We start from the raw sequence: 20,633 nt of genomic DNA on the forward strand, positions 1-20,633 counted from the left end.
TCTTGATCGTCATGACATTTTATGTCGATCTAGCCATGTCCGCCTGTCCGTCCGTCTGTCCGTCCCCCTGTCTGTCGAAAGCACGCTAACTTTCGAAAGAGTACAGCTAGCCGCTTGGAATTTTGCACAAATACTTCTTATATGTGAAGATCGGTTGGAATTGTAAATGGGCCATATCGGTCCATGTTTTAATATAGCAGCCATATAAACCGATCTTGGATCTTGACTTCTTGAGCTACTACAGAGTGCAAATTCTATCCGATTTGGCATGATGTAAAATTTTGCATAATGTGTTTTGTTATGATTTCCAAAAACTGTGCTAAGTATGGTTAAAATCGGTTCACAACCTTATATAGCTGTCATATAAAGCGGCCTGGGGTCTTGACTTCTTGAGCCTCTAGAGGGCGCAATTCCTATCCGATTTGGTTGAAATTTTGAATTTCGTCATGACTTCCAACAACTGTGTTAAGTATTATTCAAGTCGGTCCATAACCTGATATGCAAATTGCAGAGTCATAGGCGGACGTGCTAACCTTTGCGCTACGGTGGCCTCCAGCCTGATATTACCTGATATTGCTGCCATATAAACCGATCTTGAATCTTGACTTCTTGAGCCACTAGTGGACGCAATTCGGTGCATACCCTGATATAGCTGCCATTTAAACCAAACTGGGGTCATGACTCCTTAAGCCTTTAGAGGGAGCAAATCCTATTCGATTTCGCTGAACAAATTTAGCATGACGTGTTTCATTATGACTTTCAACAACTGTGCAAAGTATGGTTCAAATCGTTCCATAACCCAATATAGCTGCCATATAAACCGATCTGGGATCTTGACTTCTTCAGCCTCCATAGGGCGCAATTATTATCTAATTTGGGTGAAATTGTATACAACGGCATCTCCCATTCCCTTCAACAAACGTGTTAAATATGTTCTAAATCGGTCTATAGCCTAATAGAGATCCCCTCTAAAACGATCTCCCTAAAGGTCGCAATTCTTTTTCTATTTGGCCGAAATTTTACGCAATGTCTTCTACTATGGTCTCCAACATACATTCCATTATGGTCTGAATCGCACCATGGCTTGTTATAGCTCCAATAGCATAGCAATGCTTTTCTTTTATCCTTTGCTTTCCTTTGTTTGCCTAAAAAGAGACACCGGGAAAAGATCTCGACAAATGCGATCCATGGTGGAGGGTATATAAGATTTGACCCGGCCGAACTTAGCACGCTTTTACTCGTTATTTTTTAAAACATTTTGGCATTGGGCCCTTTCCGCTGCGCCCTCTTTAACTCTCTAATATCTTTTTAGGGTGGGGACACTTCGCCCTGAATGAGGATATCGAATTCGTGCCACTGTATTCTATGTCCGCCTATGACATTAAACGCCTACATTCGAATACGGGCGAGAACATCGGACAATATTTAGAGCGGTGCTTATCCCCTCTTAATGCTGACAACATTTGCGAGGTACAATGCATGGTCATATAAGAAATTTTCCCCAAAGAGGTGTCCTACTGAGGCACTTCGTTTGGACTAGGCTATACAAAAGTTCCCTTAACATTGATATCAGCACTAAGGTGGGGACACTATACCAGACAGGAACCAACTTAGGGGAGTAGCATAGAAGGATTTTGTAAGTGACTTAGATTTTCTTTTTCGAGGTTACTTTTTTTGTGTATTTAGAGCGCACAACAAGCCGATTACTGGCTTAGATGTATGTCCATAATTGCATGGGGCGGATTAATATCTGCACTCTATTTTCAACCTAACCTAACCTATCATTGATAAACACAACTTGAAACGAAAAACACTCATTGAGGTGTGAGAAGTTTGCCCCCTGCTCGGTTCCTGGACAAATTTTTACTCTTTTCACAAATGCCTTTCTTTAGAGTCCTATATTACCGTATTGGTAAAAATCACTTGGCCATTAAAGTAAATAAAAGATGCTCTGCTTTCAAAAACATTTCAAATGAGCCCCTTAATGGCATGATGGGTAAATAAGTTATGTTTGAGGGTAGGGTGGACCCCAGGCTCTATGTCGCAAAATGAATATCAATTTCCTGAAAATCAATCAATTTCCACCCCAAATAGCTTTTATATGGGGTATTTTGGGATGGGGCGACTCCCCAAACACATGACTCTATATTGTCGTGATTGGTCTATATATCTATTTGGCTGGTTTTGGTTGGCCTCCGACCCCAGCCATAGAAACCATGTTTTGTTTTTTGTGACTGTGAGAGTGCAAAAAATTTTCGAACGAATCACATTACCAACTGGGCGCTCCGGTAGCCGAGTTGGTAGCGTGCTTGGATTTCCAGCAATCCCATGGCAGCCGGTTGTACGTACCGGATTGACCCGATGGACTTCTTCATCGGCAAGGGCTGCCGCCTCAGTGTATAACTCACTGCTACAACAACAACAACCACTGCAGGGGTGATGGGTTCGATTCCCGCCAGAAGCCTTGGTCTGTCGCTGCTGTGGTATGACAATGGACTTCAAATTGTCTAAGTGAGTCTGTAAAGGGTTGTCACTCTTACCTAATCTAACCCACATTACCAACTTCCGAAATCTAGTATTTTTTGGAAATTAGGGTAAGGGGAAGTGCTTTTTATGGGAGACATTCGAATGTGGATATCAAATTCGTGCTCTACTCCCAAATCCCTTTAATTTGGGCCTCATATTGCCATGGTCGGTAAGTATCAAACATTTGGAGGGTGTTTTGGGGCTGGGATGAGCACCGGTACTTTGCCCTGAAAATAGATATATAATCGGTAAGGAAGTTCAGTTTGGGGGGGGGGGGGGTGATTAAGGATGTACCCCCAAACATTTGGCTCTAAAACTGGATACCAAATTCGTTTTCTACTCTCAAATACCTTTCATTTGAGTCCCATATTGCCATAATGGGTCTTCGACGTATTTTTAGGGGAAAAAGCGCCATCTAGACTTGAACGGAAATTTTAATGTCATATTCGTTATCTACTCCCAAATTAATTTCATTTGAATTCCATACAGCCATGGTCGGCGGATATGCCCATTTGAGGGAGGATATTTGGGGGTAGGGCGACCTCCCATTACTTGGACCTAATTTTTTATGCCATATTTGTAATCTACTACCGAAAACGTTTCACTTGAGTCCCATATTGATAGGAACGTCGAATATGCCCTTTTAGAGGAGTTTTGGAGTTGGGGCGTCTCGCTGGGACTGGGACCTAAAAATTTGTATACGATATTCGTTTTCTAGTCTCAAATAACTTTCATTTGATACCCATATTGTGCCCATCAGTCCACTTTTGGGTTTGGATGGGATTTTTGTTTTGCTCCGCAATTCTAATATGCCAGAGTGAAACTGAACTCACCATTCGGTGTTTGCACTGCACTCATACTTTGAAACGCAGAGCATGGACAGACCACATACAGAGTGGCAGAAATGATATCGCGGTGGTGGTTAACTTATATATAATTTTAGCAATTTTTTTTTTACAGAAAATTTGGCAAAATTTTGGTTTCAGAGAAAATATTGGCAAAATTTTATTTTTTTTTTAGAAAACTTGTGCAAAATTAAAGTTTTTTTTAAAAAATTTAGCAACATTTTTCAAGTTTTTTGCCTGTTAGGGCGAGATCATCAAATTTTACAATTTTTGTTTGTTTCTCTTTCGAGACGAGCTAAATGATTTCATTTTGCAAATTTTTTTTACAGTCGGATATTGTCCAGCTGCAGACCATGGAGTAATCCGTTTTCTATTACAAATAGAAAACAAAAAACCCTTTTTTTTAAAGTTAGGCAGAAAAATCTTTTTCTTTTATTGCTCTGTAATAGCATTTGGCAGGTTTCCTGGTCGCGATTTTGTTCGGTACCACCCAAACTCGTCAATATAAGTGGCCAAAAACGTATGTCGTCTAGGTTGAAACTGTGCTCTTAAGAGTATTTTCATTTGTAGCGCAGCAAGAAAGAAAATAACTTTATTCATATATTTCTACCAAATGAAGACATCCAACTATTACAACAAAACACTCTTGCCCAACTGCTACTCTAAGTAATCGTCGATTGCCATAAGAGTATGTTTTCAATGTAATCAAATTTGCAGGCTACACTGTTTGCGGCGTGCCTCCGGTTCATTCACATGTTGTGCGCTAAATTTATTCGGTCTTGAAATAATTCATACAATCGGATATAGTCCGGCTGCAGACCATAGGGTAATCTGTTTCTATTACAAATAGAAAACAAAACCTTTTTTAAGTTAGGCAGGAAAATGCGTTTTTTCTTGCTCTATAATAACATTTGACTGGTTTCCTAGATCGTATATAGTTAGGGTGGTACTAAACGAAATCGTGATCTAGGAAACCAGTAGAATTCTGCTTCTTTATCTATACATAATTTGTCTATGGGAGAGTATCTTGATTGTTAGTATGACAAATAAAACAAAAATTAAATGAAAAAGCTCTCTTCAACTACTTATTTAGTCTAAAGTAGAGGTTTATTTGTCAATATTATGGTGCTTTTCCTGAAACTGATGTCATTAATCCAAGGGATTTTTTCCGCATTTTCATAAAAAAAACAAGAACTATACTTTCAGTTTTCCGTTCGTATAGGATGACCATGAACGTATACGTTATCCTATCAATGTCCAGAAATAACGTATACGCCATACATTCCCATGAGTTTTGTTTATCCCACGTTAGTTTCTCGTCTAAAGCGGATGGTCTGTTTTAGGTCTGGAAATATTAATAGTTCACCCTCATATATTGTCATAATTTTGTTTGAAATCGAATTAAAAGACAATGAGTTCATATAAAGTCGCCAACCATTAATAAGTTTGCGAATTTATTGTTGTTGTAATAATAATGTCATGCCTGCTTCAGTTTTGCTCTCTACTAAGCAAATGAGATGGTATACAAAGTTATCGATGCTTAGATAACAACCATAATTCATATGTTGTTGTTTATTTTCGTCTCTTCGATAAATTGATTTGTTTTACTCTTTTGGCTTGCTTACAATTATGGTAATCGATAATCGATTTCCTCTTCTAAGCTTTAAAATTCGTGATATTGATAACAGTACTTTAGGAAAATTAGAGACCTGTATTTTATGATGTAATACATATTATTATCATTTGTAGAGCTTAGACTACCATGTTCGCCTATGACGCTGAAGGCCTGGGTTCAAATCCTGACAAGAATATTTAAAAGCAAAATTTTCAGTGGAGGTCAATCCCTTACTAAACGCTGACAGCATTGTAAGCCTTGTATAACTTTTCTACAATGAGTTGACGGATTACAGAGGCAATTCGGTCTCGGACAGCACTTATTGATATGAAAATCCTTTATGCGAGGTTAAAATAGAATGCTCAATTTATCTATCAACATTCATACAATATCAAGCGGTAAGTCACACTTTGCATTATATACAACTTAAGTAACTCTTTTCCTATTGATATAGGTAGGATATAGCATAATAGGAGGCCATCGTGGCTCAGAGGTTAGCATGTGCCGAACGCCTGGGTTCATACATCAGAAAATATTCAGCGTTCTGGGTTATCCCTTTACTAATGCAGGCTACATTTTTGAGATTTATTACCATGTTAAAATTTCTCTACCAAGTGGTGTCGCTATGGGGCTTTACTTTAATCGGACTGCTCTTATTGATGTGAGAGAAGAATTCCCTGTTTCTTTATGGAATGTTCATATTATTGATATAAAGCGATTTTCAATTTTCCTTTCATATAACTTAAACCCAAGCCATATTATGTAACTGTATGCATATTTTACTTGAATATCAGTCTTTACAAAAACTAGCCCATTGTTGTTTATTGCAACTTACCTATAACATCTCATAATAACTAACTTTTTTCCATTAGTCTAATTACAAGTCCATACACCACCCATCCAAGACCAAACTGTCTATCCATACACCTTTGAATGCCGCACCATAGAAAATACTATACACAGCAATGACGACAACACCAACAATAACAGCAACAACAAGAAGCTATCAGTCCCCTAATTTGATTTGATTTTTGAGTGAAGAGCCAGCCAGCCAGTGATCAACCTATACAAGCCGGGAATTCGTACATGGCGGCGTCACAGCATGAGCATCATTTTAAATATTTGACAAAATAAATACCCACATATCAACCAAATTCAATTCATATGAAGTAAACGATATACAATACAATAAAAAAAATCTACAGAAGCACCACCAGCGGCAACAACAACGACAACAATACAAAAACCATGCACACACAACACAACTGCACATCTTAAATGATAGTACATTTACAACAAAAACAAATAACATAAAGAAAACTGATGTGAAGCGATATGTAGTGTGGACAACGGTCACAAAGAAGAGATCTGTGTGACAAGTGCCATGTAATGTAAGTAGAAAGTAGGAAGAGCATACAAAAATAACTAAAATTGTCCGAGAGTGTGTGAGAGAGAGAGAGAGAGAGAGAAATAGACATACTTTACCATACTTAATGATAGTGAGAGCGTGAGAATAATAAACAGTGCTAACTGTAGAGTAGCTAGCACAAGCACACTTACTTGTTTATATTTGATTAGCTATCATAATAAAATAACCACAATGAAGCAAAATTTCAAAATTTGAGCAGACTAGCGCCAAGCAATTATTGATAAACGAAACGTGTGAAAAATAACAACAAACACAAATCAGAAAACAACAAGCATTTTTTTATGCATTAAAAATGACAATGAAGGGTATTACATATTCTTTTTTTATTCATCTAAAGAGCACGAAGTCAAGGGGAGCTCTCTAAATAAAGATGCAGAAACGGTCAAAGATGTATCCAGATGGCGCATCACAAAATGCTACACATCACAAAATGTGTAAATATACAAGATTCTATGAATTTGAAAAGAATAGAACAAATATTCCAAAAGTGACTTGCTTGTACTCATTATCCGAATAAAACTTAAAACTTAGTGATGGGCTCATAGATGTGATGGTCAAGATAGTCTGTTCAATGGAACACTTTTTACAAATAAAATCAAGATTTTTCGACGATCGGTTTATGCTGTTGTTACTGTAACCACATTTTCTTGTGGTGGTAGCGATCCTCGTCAAGCTCCTGTAGGTTAGCAAGATCGTTCTGGTCCAAAGGAGCTATCGCCGCAGCAACATGGTGGCCGTTAGCTATTTAAAGACGCCAATAACTCGCCTTGTCATATCAGGCATTATAGGCACTTAGTATTTGTGCAAGAGCCGGCCGGCACCGGACCACTCACTGAGACTCTCCACTCGATGGCGCTGATTGTCTGCGACTGCAGTTGCAGCTATTCCGTATGGAGCATTCCACTATCAGCAACCTGTGGACACGCCCGGTAGCGGAACGAGCTTGCTAACCTACAGGAGATTGAGGAGGATCGCCACCTCCACATGAATATGTGGCTACGACAACAACAACTACTACTACAATTTTTTTTTGTATACGTGCCAGACATAAGAAAATCAATGAAATGAAAGTTCCACCTTTTTTTGTGGAACTTTCCATGCCCCATTTGCTTTATCTCTTTGTTTGCTTTATCTCTTTATCTCTTTTGCTAGGAAGGAAAAGTAAAATGATAGTTAGACGAATATATCATAAAAAATCTCAGTTGCTGGTCTTACCTTCATATCATAATTTCTTTAGACTGCTCTTTCAGCTGTGTCCTTTTCTACTGTAGTATCCTTTAGTATATTTTTTAGTATCCTACTTTCGCTTTCCCGCCAGAAAGAAGTGGGAGGAAGATGCTGTGGGTATGGAGTCAGGGAATTGAATTGGGGGTCTTTCACTAGACACTCGACATCAGCCAGTGAGATTAGCGGATGCGTTTATGGTCTTTTAGGCAGATGTCTGTGCCATTACAATGGCCGCAATTGAAATCCTGGGGCCAAATTACAGCATACGTGAGCGAGTACGCTTTCTATCGAATGCTATTTATCTCGTATTTAATGAATGTTACACCAGTTTTATATACATTTTAATGTAATATACTTTATAAATCGATCGATGGGTTCTTATATATCAAAAATTCTCTTTCAATAGAGAAATACATAATTCACAATAGAGAAATTTGTAACGGTGTTCTCGTTCACGTACGCGGTAATTCGGCCCATGGAAAGCGACTGCTTTTAAAAATCAGCTTTATGGCTATCATCAACACCTTGGGTTCGAAGACAGGGAGGCCAAAATGCATGGCGCTGCAGAACACATCCATCAGAAGGACATCCTTTCATCCGTTTGATTTGATTGTAGGAATTCAATGCCTCTTATGCGATAGCGATGGAAATGAAGGCCGAACGTCATTGTGAATGTATGATTTTACGGTTTGTGTCGTTGCTAATATATTTTTATACAGCCTAAAAGCAGGCTATGAAATGTTTATAATTCACAATTTGTGTTTATATTAACCCATTCACAAAAGTAATTCGCAATTTCCGCGTTGCTTTCAGGTTAATTTCATTGTTATTCGCCAGATTGAAAAAATAAATACAAGAGTTGGTGAAAAGAGATTCGATTTGACTATTTAATTCAGCTTAAAACGAATTTTGTTAAATTATTTCTAACCCCCCGTTTACACTACTCATTAAATCCGGATTTAAGGCTCTAGTCAGCTGATTTTATAAAGGGAAAACACAGATGATCAAGCCATTAAATCCGCATTTAAAGAGCAGTGTAAACGGGCATAGCATAACAAAGAACTTAAAAATTTGCAAGTGCGTGCTGTTCAAAGATTTTAGGAATTTTAGATTTACAAACTGCTTGGTCTTCCTATCGAAACTGTGCGTGCAAAAGTGGCACGCACAGTTTCGATTCATGCAAGTGGCAGTTTCACACATGTTTAAACCTAAATTGTGGGTTAATTAGAAAAGAAGACCAATCAGTTTGGATATCTTGTAAAATTCCTAAAATCTTTGGTGCTGTTGTCAAAACATTTTGGCATGATGTTGGCAAAACACTGACTGGCATGGTGTATCGCGACTTCTGATACGCCATGTATCTTCATCAACACCTTTGTGGAATTAAATTAGATGCTCTACGTTCCCAACGCCTATTGAGTGCGGTGTATTGAATATTGAGCACGTTTTTTCGGAAAAAGGGCTCAATAAGTCCTCGAGCTCTCCCAAGCGCAATAAGAGAGCAGAAAGACTTACGGGTCGATTATGGAATGAAACCCAACATCAGTTGAGTTGCCGACAGCCAATTTTTTTCCAGAAATTTCCATTTCTGTATTAAGTTGCATAAGTGTTTCCAATTTAATAAGTAGCTGAGCGCTCAAAACGCAGATATTGAATGAAACCGAGAAAAATTTCCAAATTTTTACTTATTTTTATTTCATGGTTTTGCCTTCTGGCAAGGCAACTATAGTTGTGAGACCATCCATAATCGACCGCTTACTTTCCTCTATTGTGACACAAACTAGTCATTAATGCTTAGAACAGCAAAGCACATAAACATTACTCGAATGTCTCTGCAAGTGCTTTTTTTGTGCGTAGGCCACATTGACCTACAGCACAGCGACGGGCCGGTTCGTTTGGTTTGTCTGTTTGTGCTCTTTTATTTTAATTTATAAAATCCTTTCGTAATTTTTCGAATATATTACTCGAGATCATTTAAATTTAATGCTTTCTATACATTCTTTTCTTCAGTATTTTATAACAAAAAGCCAATCTTCCCACATTGATTCCCCAATAAGGAACCGCGAGAAGACTCCTCAATATTAAGCTAAATAATAAGGGACCTCCTCTTAAACTGAGACACATTGGCGTGCCAATGAGAACTCACACCTCGTAGATAAGTTCTAGGAGTTTTTCCAATATTTTCGCCTGGATTGAACCCCACTCAGGCTTTTAGCACTGTAGGAAGATGTGTGTGTAATCTGCCACTATGACCTATAACGAGTATATCGGGTGGCACCGGCTCTTGCACAAATATTGAGTGCCTATGATACTCGATATGGCAAGGCGAGTTATTGGCGCCTTTAAATAACCAATGGCCACTCTGTTTCCGCGGCGATCGGTCCATTGGACCGGAACGAGCTTGCTTGCGGAGTATGTCTCTGCGAAATACTAACATCCATTAATCCCATGGCAGCCGGTTGTACGTACCGGATTGACTCGATGAAGTCCTTCATTGGCAAAGGCCGCCGCCTCAGTGTACAACGCACTGTTACAACATCAACAACTAAGATTCATTATATACTTAGACTATACACTTGAATGCAATCATACAATTAAAAGAAAGGTATTTTAACCTATCCAAGTTAAAATGGAAAGATTTAAGGCTGTCGACGTTTTACACATATGTTTATATGCTTTAACGACTTTTTACTTGAACTTCAAAGATGTTTTTTTTTTTATTTATGAACCGTTATGGCTGATTTGTTTTCTCCATGCTTTAGGGAATCTGGAACTGCAAACTTGTGAACCCATAAACAAGACCTAAATTGAGCATCCCTGCACATTACCACGTAAATTTCAAATTTGTTTCAAAGTTTTTCCCAATTACCCTTTTCCTTCCTCCTTCAGTCAATTCAAAGTTCCTTGCTTTCATTTCTTAAAAAACAGCGTTCAAAAGCGATCTTTTTATTTGAACATACATATTTTTCTTGGAACGTAGCTCTTTGTAGGTTGCATTACAAATCTCAACTGTCCAACAATACGCCTAATTTAAAAAAAATTTATTACACATAAAAGAAACTTAACGCTCTAACATCGCGCAAACGATGTCATCTTATTCGGAGCGCATCATTTTCTCCTTTTGCCTTTGCATCTTCTTCTTGGACAACTTCTTTTTGGCGGGCTCATCATCGGCGGCCTTGGCAACAATTTCTTCCTTTTCGGTAAGAATAACCTCAACGTGGCAGGGTGAGGACATATAGGGGTTGATGCGACCATGAGCACGATAGGTACGACGACGCAAGCATTGGGCACGATTCACTTGAATGTGATCGACAACCAAACGATCAACATCGAGACCTTTGTAGTCAGCATTGGCTTCGGCATTGCGGAGCAATTGCAAAAGGAATTCAGCGGATTTCTTGGGCCAGCGACCTTGAGTGGTCTTCCACTGCTTGGCTTGGGCACAACGGCCAACACCACCATTGAAACGGCGGAAGGGAACACATTCCTTTTGTTCAATGACAGCCTTCAAGAAACGTTGGGCACGACGCAAAGGCATACGTTTGATGGCTTGGGCAGTCTCGTGGGTGTTCTGAAAAAGGGGGAAAATAAACAGAAATTAGTAAGACATAAAACAAACCCGGCGCGGGATAACTATGAATACCACACAGGCTGCAACTTTGAGCTCCAATCTGTGTGCTATTCTTCGTTTTCACGAGAAGCTTGGAGCAAAATAACATAATTTAAACAAGAAAAAAAATTAATTCCAAAAAAATTAAAAAAAAAAAATATTAGGAAGTAAATTCATTAAAAAAAATAGTTAAAAACACAATATATTTATAAAAATAAAATAATTATAAAAACTATAAGTAAAATAACAAATGAAAAATTTATAAAAAAAATAAAAAAAATTATAAAAAAATAAAATAATTATAAAAAATAAAATAATCATAAAAAATAAAATAATTAAAAAAAACAAAGTAATTAAAAAATAAAAAAAAAAAATTAAAAAAAAAATATTAAAAAAAATAAATAAATTTAAAAAGAATTATTAAAACAAAAATTATTAAAAAAATAAATAAATTAAAAAAAATAAATAAATTAAAAAAAAATAATTAAAAAAAAATAATTAAAAAAAAACATAAATAAAAAAAATTAAGTAATTGTAAAAAATAAATAAGAATTTAAAAAGCTAAAAAATGATTAATTAAAAAAACTAGAAAAAGTATAACTAAAAAAATAAATATAAACTAACTTAAAGAAAATATATAGTACATAACTTATAATTAAAATCAGCAATAATGTGAAAAAAAACCAAAAAGTATTTCAACATAATAATTTTAAATATAAAAGTCATGATTAATAATTAAAATACAAAACACAATTAATTTTTAAAAAATATATAACACATAACTAATAATAAAAAATATATAATAGTTCAAATATAAAAAGTGAAAAAAAAAATAAAAATAAAAACAAAATAAAATGAAAATGAAAATAAAAATAAAAATTATAAAATGTAAAAACAAAAATAAAAAAAATCAAATATAAATAAAAAAAAAAATCAAATATAAATAAAAAAACCAAAAATAACTAAAAAGTCAAAAATAAACAAAAAAAACCAAAAATAACTAAAAAGTCAAAAATTAAAAAAAAAATTAAAAAATAAATAAAAAAATCAAAAATAAATAAAAAAAATCAAAAATAAATAAAAAAATCAAAAATAAATAAAAAAATCAAAAATAAATAAAAAAAATCATATATAAATAAAAAAATCAAATATAAATAAAAAAATCAAAAATAAATAAAAAAATAAACAGAAATTAAATACAAATGTAAATAAAAGACAATATAAAAAATTAATAAAAATATAAATAAAAACAAATAAATAAAAAATCAAAAAATAAATAAAAAAAAACATCAAAAAAAAAATAAAAAATAAATCCAAAAATAAATAAAAAAAATAAAAAATAAATAAGAAAATAAAAAAAAAATAAATAAGAAAATAAAAAATAAAAATAAAAATAAGAAAATAAATAAGAAAATTAAAAATAAAAAAAATAAATAAGAAAATAAAAAAAAATAAATAAGAAAATAAAAAAAAACAAATGGGAAAATAAAAAATAAATAAAGAATAAAAATATAAATATAAAAATAAATAAAAAAAAAATAAATAAAAAAATAAATAAAAAAATAAATAAAAAAATATATAAAAAAGTAAATAAAAAAATAAATAAAAAAATAAATAAAAAAAAATAAATAGAAAAATAATAAATAGAAAAATATATAAAAAAAGAAATAAAAAATAAATAAAAAAATAAATAAAAAATAAATAAAAAATAAATAAAAAATATATAAAAAAATAAGTGAAAAGATTTAAATAGAAAAAATAAAATATAAATAAAAAAATAAGTGAAAAAAAATTAAATAGAAAAAAATAAAAAATAAATAAAAAAATAAGTGAAAAAAAATTAAATAGAAAAAATAAAAAGAATAAAAAATATTAAGAATAAAAAACAAAATATATAGAAAAAATAAAAAAAAAAATAAATGGAAAATATAAAAGAAATAAATAGAAAAAACAAAAAAATAAATAGAAAAAAAAAATAAATAGAAAAAAAAATAAATAGAAAAAAATAAATAGAAAAAAATAAACAGAAAAGAAATTTATAATAAAAATAAAAAAAAATTAAAATTTTCAAAATTATATTTTCAAAATATATTACAAACATTAAAATACATTTAAACATTAAAAATATTGAAATAAAACTTCAAAAAAACCCAAACAATTAAAAAAAAAAAAACAAATTAGAAGAACAAATAAATAAAAAAATAACGAATAAAGAAACTTATATATAAGTTAAATACATATATATGAACCACAAATAGGTACAAAACGAAATTACGATCTAGTAAACCAGTCAGATGCTATTAAAGGGTGATTTTTTTGAGGTTAGGATTTTCATGCATTAGTATTTGACAGATCACGTGGGATTTCAGACATGGTGTCAAAGAGAAAGATGCTCAGTATGCTTTGACATTTCATCATGAATAGACTTACTAACGAGCAACGCTTGCAAATCATTGAATTTTATTACCAAAATCAGTGTTCGGTTCGAAATGTGTTCATTCACCGTTCAGCGATGAGGCTCATTTCTGGTTGAATGGCTACGTAAATAAGCAAAATTGCCGCATTTGGAGTGAAGAGCAACCAGAAGCCGTTCAAGAACTGCCCATGCATCCCGAAAAATGCACTGTTTGGTGTGGTTTGTACGCTGGTGGAATCATTGGACCGTATTTTTTCAAAGATGCTGTTGGACGCAACGTTACGGTGAATGAACACATTTCGAACCGAACACTGATTTTGGTAATAAAATTCAATGATTTGCAAGCGTTGCTCGTTAGTAAGTCTATTCATGATGAAATGTCAAAGCATATTGAGCATCTTTCTCTTTGACACCATGTCTGAAATCCCACGTGATCTGTCAAATACTAATGCATGAAAATCCTAACCTCAAAAAAATCACCCTTTACAAAGCAAAACTACTTTGTCTGCCTAACTTTAAATAAGGGTGTTTTGATTTTCTATTTGTAATGGAAACAGATTACCGAATGGTCTGTGTTGGACAATATTCGATTGCATAAAATAATTAAACATATACAAAATATAGATAAAAAATTATATGAAATATAGGTAAAAGCAATTTGAGCAAAAATAAATAAAAATAAATAAAAATATATTAAAAATAAAACGCAAAATATACAAAATATAATATACAACAATATAAAATCTACAATATTAAAAAAAGAATACAAAATATAAAAGATCAATATACATAATATGAAAAAACATACATAATTAATTGAAACAAAAAAACAAAATACCAAAAATTGCTTCCAGGCATTTAATGTTTGTGTGTGTGTGTTTTATTGGTTATTGTTTAACAGGACAGGTAGTGTCTAAACTCTTAGTTCTAAGTCTTAAACACTGTTTATCTGTCAAAATGTTTAATCTAGGCATTTTTGTTTGAAATAAGTCTGGGAATATATCGACTTATCAAATTACTGACAATATGCCTGAATTTTGTACTACGTGGTCTGCTGTGTGGTTGTTCAACAGGACAGGTAGTGTCTAGGCTCATCGTGTTAAGCATTAAACACTGTTTATCTGTCAAAAATTAGTCTGGGCATTATTCTTCAAAATAATAATTCTACTGAATAAACAAATTATCAAATATTTGCGAAATGCCTCACAGTTAAATTTACTATGGGATTTGTAAGGCTGTTCAACAGGACAGGTAGTGTCTAAGGCTAATGATTTAAGATCCAGACACTGTTTATCTGTAATTATTAATCTTAGCATCTTTTGCAAATGAGAATCTTTTGAAAAAATCTTCTCAATAATTAATAAAAAAAATGCTGTAGTTTCTAACAAAAAAAAAAAAAGAAAAAAAAAAAAAATGGCCCGGAAAGTGTAGTTTGCATTAAAAATATACCCCTTAGTGACTTCAGAAACGCGAAAATTAGTTCCAGTCCCAGCCCAAGATAAGTTAAAAAGCTGAGACTCCAAAAACTTTTGATACAATTAGAGAATATGTGATGCCTCGAAAGGATGGAATCCTTAAGGGAACTATGAGATCGCGACGCGTACGTAGTCCCAGACGGATAGAAAACAAATGCCTCTGAGCGATAGGTGACACCTTTAAGGGACAGGACCTCAGTCATTTTGGCAACAACAAGGGATATACGAACCTCTATGTTCTAGAATATGCCTCCAAGATCCATAAAATCATCTTTTCATATTTGTATACCATTATTTCCCCATTGGAAGTATAATGTGGCTTACGTGTTATCATGTAAGCGCTCAAAACGCTGGAAAAATGGAGATCAGACAAAATGTCCAGCACAAGTCATCCCATAACAAATGCTCATGGATGCGGAAAGTCATTCTGCTGTTGGCTTATATGATGGTCCTGGGAAATTCGTTCATACATCTTGATGATGTTGCAGTTGTAGTCCCATACATGCATGTGAGGGTGGTAAGACCTCTTTTTAGGGAGCAAAGTCGTTCCGGAGCATAGACTCGATCGCTCAGGGACAAGTCCATCAATGGTCGACAGACTCTCTACTCCTCGATGATAATGGATGCATGGTTTCCAGCCTCTCGAGGAAACTGAATTCATTTTCCTGAAGTCATTTGATGGGCTACAATTACTTTTTTTCTCATAATGACTACAAACTACACTTTTGCCACTATGCCACACATAACTAAAAATACGAAACTATAAACATTTGAAATAATTAAAGCTGTAACCAAAACTAAGAAGAATATTAGGATAGTATTTTTAGCAAATACCCCAATATCCTGCTGATGTTTGGTCAACCAAAGCTACATACCCTTGGGAATGCATCATTTTTTGCTCTAGCATCTTTGCAAAAGTTAACAAAAGACATGGAAAAGCCTCAGCACTGATTTAAGATGCCAAATCCGTTAAATATAATAAACAATCCTTTAGAAATTTCCGAAAAAACCATCAAATCTAACCTCACTTTGTAAAAACTAACATTTGTTGACCGACCACACGTCTCTAATAACACACACACACATACGAGCACAACTGTCACTTTGGCTTTTGCATGTTTTCTTTTGCCGCGGCCACAAACAAATTGTTATCATCAGCCACCAACAGCCTTTACTTACCTTGAAATGCACACGTAGATTTGGTCCACGGGCCTTGCAAGCCTTGGCGGCTGTCTCTGGTTCCCTGGAGTAGCGACCCATGGTTTGTGTTTAATTTCTGCTTGCCACATAGAAAAAAATAAACAAAATACAAAAAGTATTATTTCACTAGCTCACTCTATGGTTTGAGAGAAATTCATTTGATTATATCTGGTACATCACTTGCTTTAAACTCTATAATATTTTTATAATTCAACATTATATAGTGTTGAGTATGATATGACACTTTAGTTTAATTAGTTTTCTGGCGTATTTTCGTGATGTTTTCGAATTTTTCTTATGTATTTTTAGAAATATCGTACCTTCTTCTTAGTGAATTAAACCGGAAAAGAACTTTTTTGACAGCTGCCAAAAGGAGGGTAAGGCCGTGCAAATACAGGGTTGGCATTGGTGACAGCAGAGAATGGTGATGCCATATTAGCGCTATGATGGTAAGTAGTTGCCTGAAAAAAATGATTGAAATGCAGCTTCCAAACGTTTTGTAAAATGATTATTAAAGATTTTTAGCTATACTTTAAAATGTTTGAAATAAATAAACAGATTTTTTTAATCCCCTCACTATAAGCAGAGTACTACTTTTTTGATTTTTTTTATGGAATTTGACAGAATTCCGCCTGAAAAGCTGAACAGAGTACTCAGCTTAAGCCGCTTTTACTTGGCATGTAGCAAGATAAATCGATAAAGGTTAAGGCGCTAATACATGGCATGTAAATGTCTTATGACATATCACTTTTTGTATTCACATGTACTTACGATTCATCATATTTGCCATCGCAGCTCTATATTATTTTCGAATGACATAATCTAAAAATTTAACAAAACCAACGAAAATACCTTAAAGCTCCATCATACTACATGCTCTTGTCTTATGACATGTCACTTTTTATGTATAATTGGTATTTCACTACGTTTGTCAAAAATGTCAATTTACATACGATTCATAATTTTTGCTATAACACTTGTATTTTAATTTTCTATGAAATAACCTAAAAATGTGGCTACAAATTGTTAAAGTTATGAAAACAATTTAATATGGGGTTGCATCCATTCAACTTACAACAAAAACAGCAGTTTTCTTTATGTATTTGTCAGAAGGAATAGAGCACTGTTACTTTTTTTATTAAGTAACAGTGCTATTTTGAAAAAGACATGTGCTATTTTTATTAAAATCGCACTATGTGTGCAAATTAACTTAATAGAACATGTAGTGTGATGCCACCTTTAGAGCTGCATACCGGCCTATATTTGTTTTTAATTTGAAGTATATGGCGTCTCATATCATTGATCGATAAAGCAGTTTAAAAACATCAAAACAAATTACGAATTACGTATCGTAGCGCAAAGTCACAACATGTTTGTACAACAAATTGTTAACAATTATTTGCTGTATTTTATTTTATTACTGTATATTAAAACCTTGAAGGGCAAAAATATCACGCAAAAAAATTTCCAGTGCAAGTATGTTTGTTTGCTATGAAGTGGTAACGCTATTTGCCAACCTTTCAAAACAATACGAGGAAAAAAGTGCAAATATTTGTAAAATTTATAACTAAAATGTGCAACATGTGTGGCCATAGCAGTTAAATATATTTTATTAAGATTTGTGCACATAATGGGTACAATTTTATTTTGCCATTCACAATAGAGGTATTTCTGCAAGTAGCCACACTTATTTGAGGCAAACATATCATGTCAATCCTGCCAACAGATTTTTTACATAAGCCTACATTGGTAATTAATCCAGAACTTGTCCTTCATAGATCTCAGAAGAGTGTTAGACCCTTTGATAAGTATATCGATCGACTCAGAATTACTTTCCGATTTAATATAGCTATGTCTTCAAATTTGGGACAGGCATTTTTTAACCCTGAGACATAGCCTATAGAAACTTGAAAAAATAACTTTATCTATGGACATAGTGCCCAAATACATGCATAACCAGATTTTCACATTTTGAGCATGTGTCAGAATATTTCTTTACAGATTTTCTCAAATTTCGCACCACGTCTTCTTTGATGACTTCTACCATTACGGATTTTTGATGAAATCGGTTCAGATTAATATATAGCTCCTAATATGTATTTTCTCGATTTTTAATAATACTCCACTATTTCGGTCATTTATTAATTATTGAGCTATGCGGCCGAACTTAGCATTTGTTCACCTTTTTGTTAAGATGATATTAAACGATATGTATTCTCATATATATTTTCAAATCTGGCAACTTTTAAAGTTTTACACACCATTTGATACGTACGAAACATTTAATATGAAAAAGAGATTTTGAAATAATTATGGAATTCCTTCGATTAAAACGAACTCTTATTTCGTCGAACATACATGTAGACACATTTCTATAAAAAAGTACAATACATATAAGCATACATGCCGATTAGAGTGCCCTCTATTCGACGTAATCACGTGGATACAAAAGGTGTAATAGCACCTTAAATAATGGTTTGTAGTTCAACTTATCTCAGCGTGTAAAGATCCAGAATAGCTTTTTGCGACAGCAACAATGGCAATTTATACAAGTGATGACGTCTTTTTATAATTAAAATACAACAAAAATTGCTAAATAAATCATAAACAACGCACTTAAAAACATATGTATACACATACTAAATCATAGCGTTTATTTCCAAGTGCGATTCACCATTTACCATACATTTCCAATAACTGTTCTTACAAGGCACATTCATTAAACAAACAAGTGGCAACATTGTTGACTAGGGGGTTGGATTTGGATAACAATAACAGATGGGTGAAAAAAAATCTCGTAATGGGCAAAACAGCTACTTTTGGAAGTTAAGCCCTAAACTAACCAGAAAACCCCACTGAAACCAAAGATGAGTTTGTAAAGGCGGGAACAAAAAAAGGACGAAGCCAAAACGCGCTTACAATACAACGAAGTGAAGCGTGAACTCGTGATGCAAGGAGAAGTAAATCTTCTGTGTGAGTTAGTGTATGCGTGCATGAGCAAAGGAAAACACAGAAATCTAAAGGATAAGAAAAGCTTTATATTTAGTGTAGTAGTGTAGTGTTTGGACGAGTTGCAAGAATACAGCAGATGATTAAACTAAAAGCTAGCAAATTAAAGCAAAAAAAAGTAAAATATTCCAAAAAAAATTTAATGTTTGTTTGTGTTTTGTGGCATAAAGCAGTGTATGTCAAATTGATGGATAAGTTGAAGCGTTATAATTGTTAAACAAATAAACAAGGAAAATCATCAATCAACCCACCAGGTTTTAGGAAAATTGTTATTGGTAAGTCTTTCTTTGTATTTTAATTTCTTTTTTTTCAATTTCCAATAAGAATTTTATATTTCATCACTTTGATAAGTAATGTCCTAGTTTTTATGGACTTTGGATTTTCCACCACCTTTCAAGAAAAATAACATAAGAACATCCCAAAATCTACGTTCAATACAGACTTCATAAGCCAACATCTGTCTCAAGTCTGTATTATAGACACACACACCCATCATGGTAGCATTAGGATTTGTTGTTGTCATTGCCCCCTGAGTTTTTGTGTGCGTGTGTGTGTGCATGAATGTGAGCTGCAGATTTTCACCCCCCAATTTTTCAGATTTGGCAAACTAAACCCAACTTGTGAGGAATGCTGCTGTGAATGGTATATATGTGTGTGTGAGTGTATCAGTGTCGTCATCATCAGGGTTTTGAACAACATCCCATTGCCATTTGCACACACTCAAACAAATAGACAGACAAACATCACAAACTCATCGGGTTTCTCAAATAAACTACGTTTGGCTCTCCCCTCAGGCTTCTGGGTATAAAAAAAATAACGGGGATTAAAACTCATTCTCAAAAAAATACTTCTCTCTCTCTCTCTCTCTTGCCATCTCTTTTACTCTTCTTTTCAGCAATGGGCTTTAATCTCAGTTTTAAAGCATATACAAAGAGAAATCCTAACCTTCTTTTGTTTGTTCTATCTCTTTCTGGCTTAATATCCAAATGCAATATTGTGTTGTTGTTATTCCTAACATTTTTATTTCAAACTATGACATCAACTCGTTTGTCTTCCTTTTGGGCTTCCCTTCAAGTCTATTTTATCTGTTGTGCCCTTCCCCCTATGTCCCAAATACCATGCGGTTTTATTCATTCCGTACTTGGGTTAACTTGCCTTCATCATGCATTTTCCTACTTCCTCCCCTTACTGCCTGCTGCCTAATTTAGCTTGAGCTGGTTTTATTCTCTCTCTATTGCTCCCCTTTTATTTCTATTTCCAAATAAAGTCAATATTTAA

General features: G+C 33.8%; 2 protein-coding genes and 1 long non-coding RNA gene across 3 annotated transcripts in view; 2 read left to right on the top strand and 1 right to left on the bottom strand.

Moving 5' to 3' along the window:
* LOC131997392 (uncharacterized) overlaps positions 1–6,573 on the top strand; it is a 54,991-nt gene extending 48,418 nt beyond the window's left edge. Inside the window, exon 3 of the long non-coding RNA XR_009398239.1 lies at positions 5,859–6,573. This is a non-coding gene — a long non-coding RNA (uncharacterized LOC131997392). The remainder of the gene's footprint in view (positions 1–5,858) is intronic.
* Positions 6,574–10,550: 3,977 nt separating this feature from the next.
* Positions 10,551–16,763, bottom strand: LOC106085922 (large ribosomal subunit protein uL22). Its single transcript, XM_013250409.2, has 3 exons — positions 16,667–16,763; positions 16,326–16,422; positions 10,551–11,216 (listed from the first exon to the last, which is right to left on the bottom strand). The coding sequence occupies exons 2-3, from the start codon at positions 16,404–16,406 to the stop codon at positions 10,737–10,739; spliced, it is 561 nt and encodes a 186-aa protein (XP_013105863.1). The 5' UTR covers positions 16,407–16,422; positions 16,667–16,763; the 3' UTR covers positions 10,551–10,736.
* Positions 16,764–19,114: 2,351 nt separating this feature from the next.
* The window catches only part of LOC106085804 (probable serine/threonine-protein kinase DDB_G0282963), a 41,895-nt gene continuing 40,376 nt past the window's right edge, over positions 19,115–20,633 (top strand). Inside the window, exon 1 of the mRNA XM_013250227.2 lies at positions 19,115–19,630. The gene's annotated coding sequence lies outside the window, so the exon portion shown is untranslated. The remainder of the gene's footprint in view (positions 19,631–20,633) is intronic.

Source organism: Stomoxys calcitrans, chromosome 4 (assembly GCF_963082655.1).
Source record: "Stomoxys calcitrans chromosome 4, idStoCalc2.1, whole genome shotgun sequence".
Classification (NCBI taxonomy): Eukaryota; Metazoa; Arthropoda; class Insecta; order Diptera; family Muscidae; genus Stomoxys; species Stomoxys calcitrans.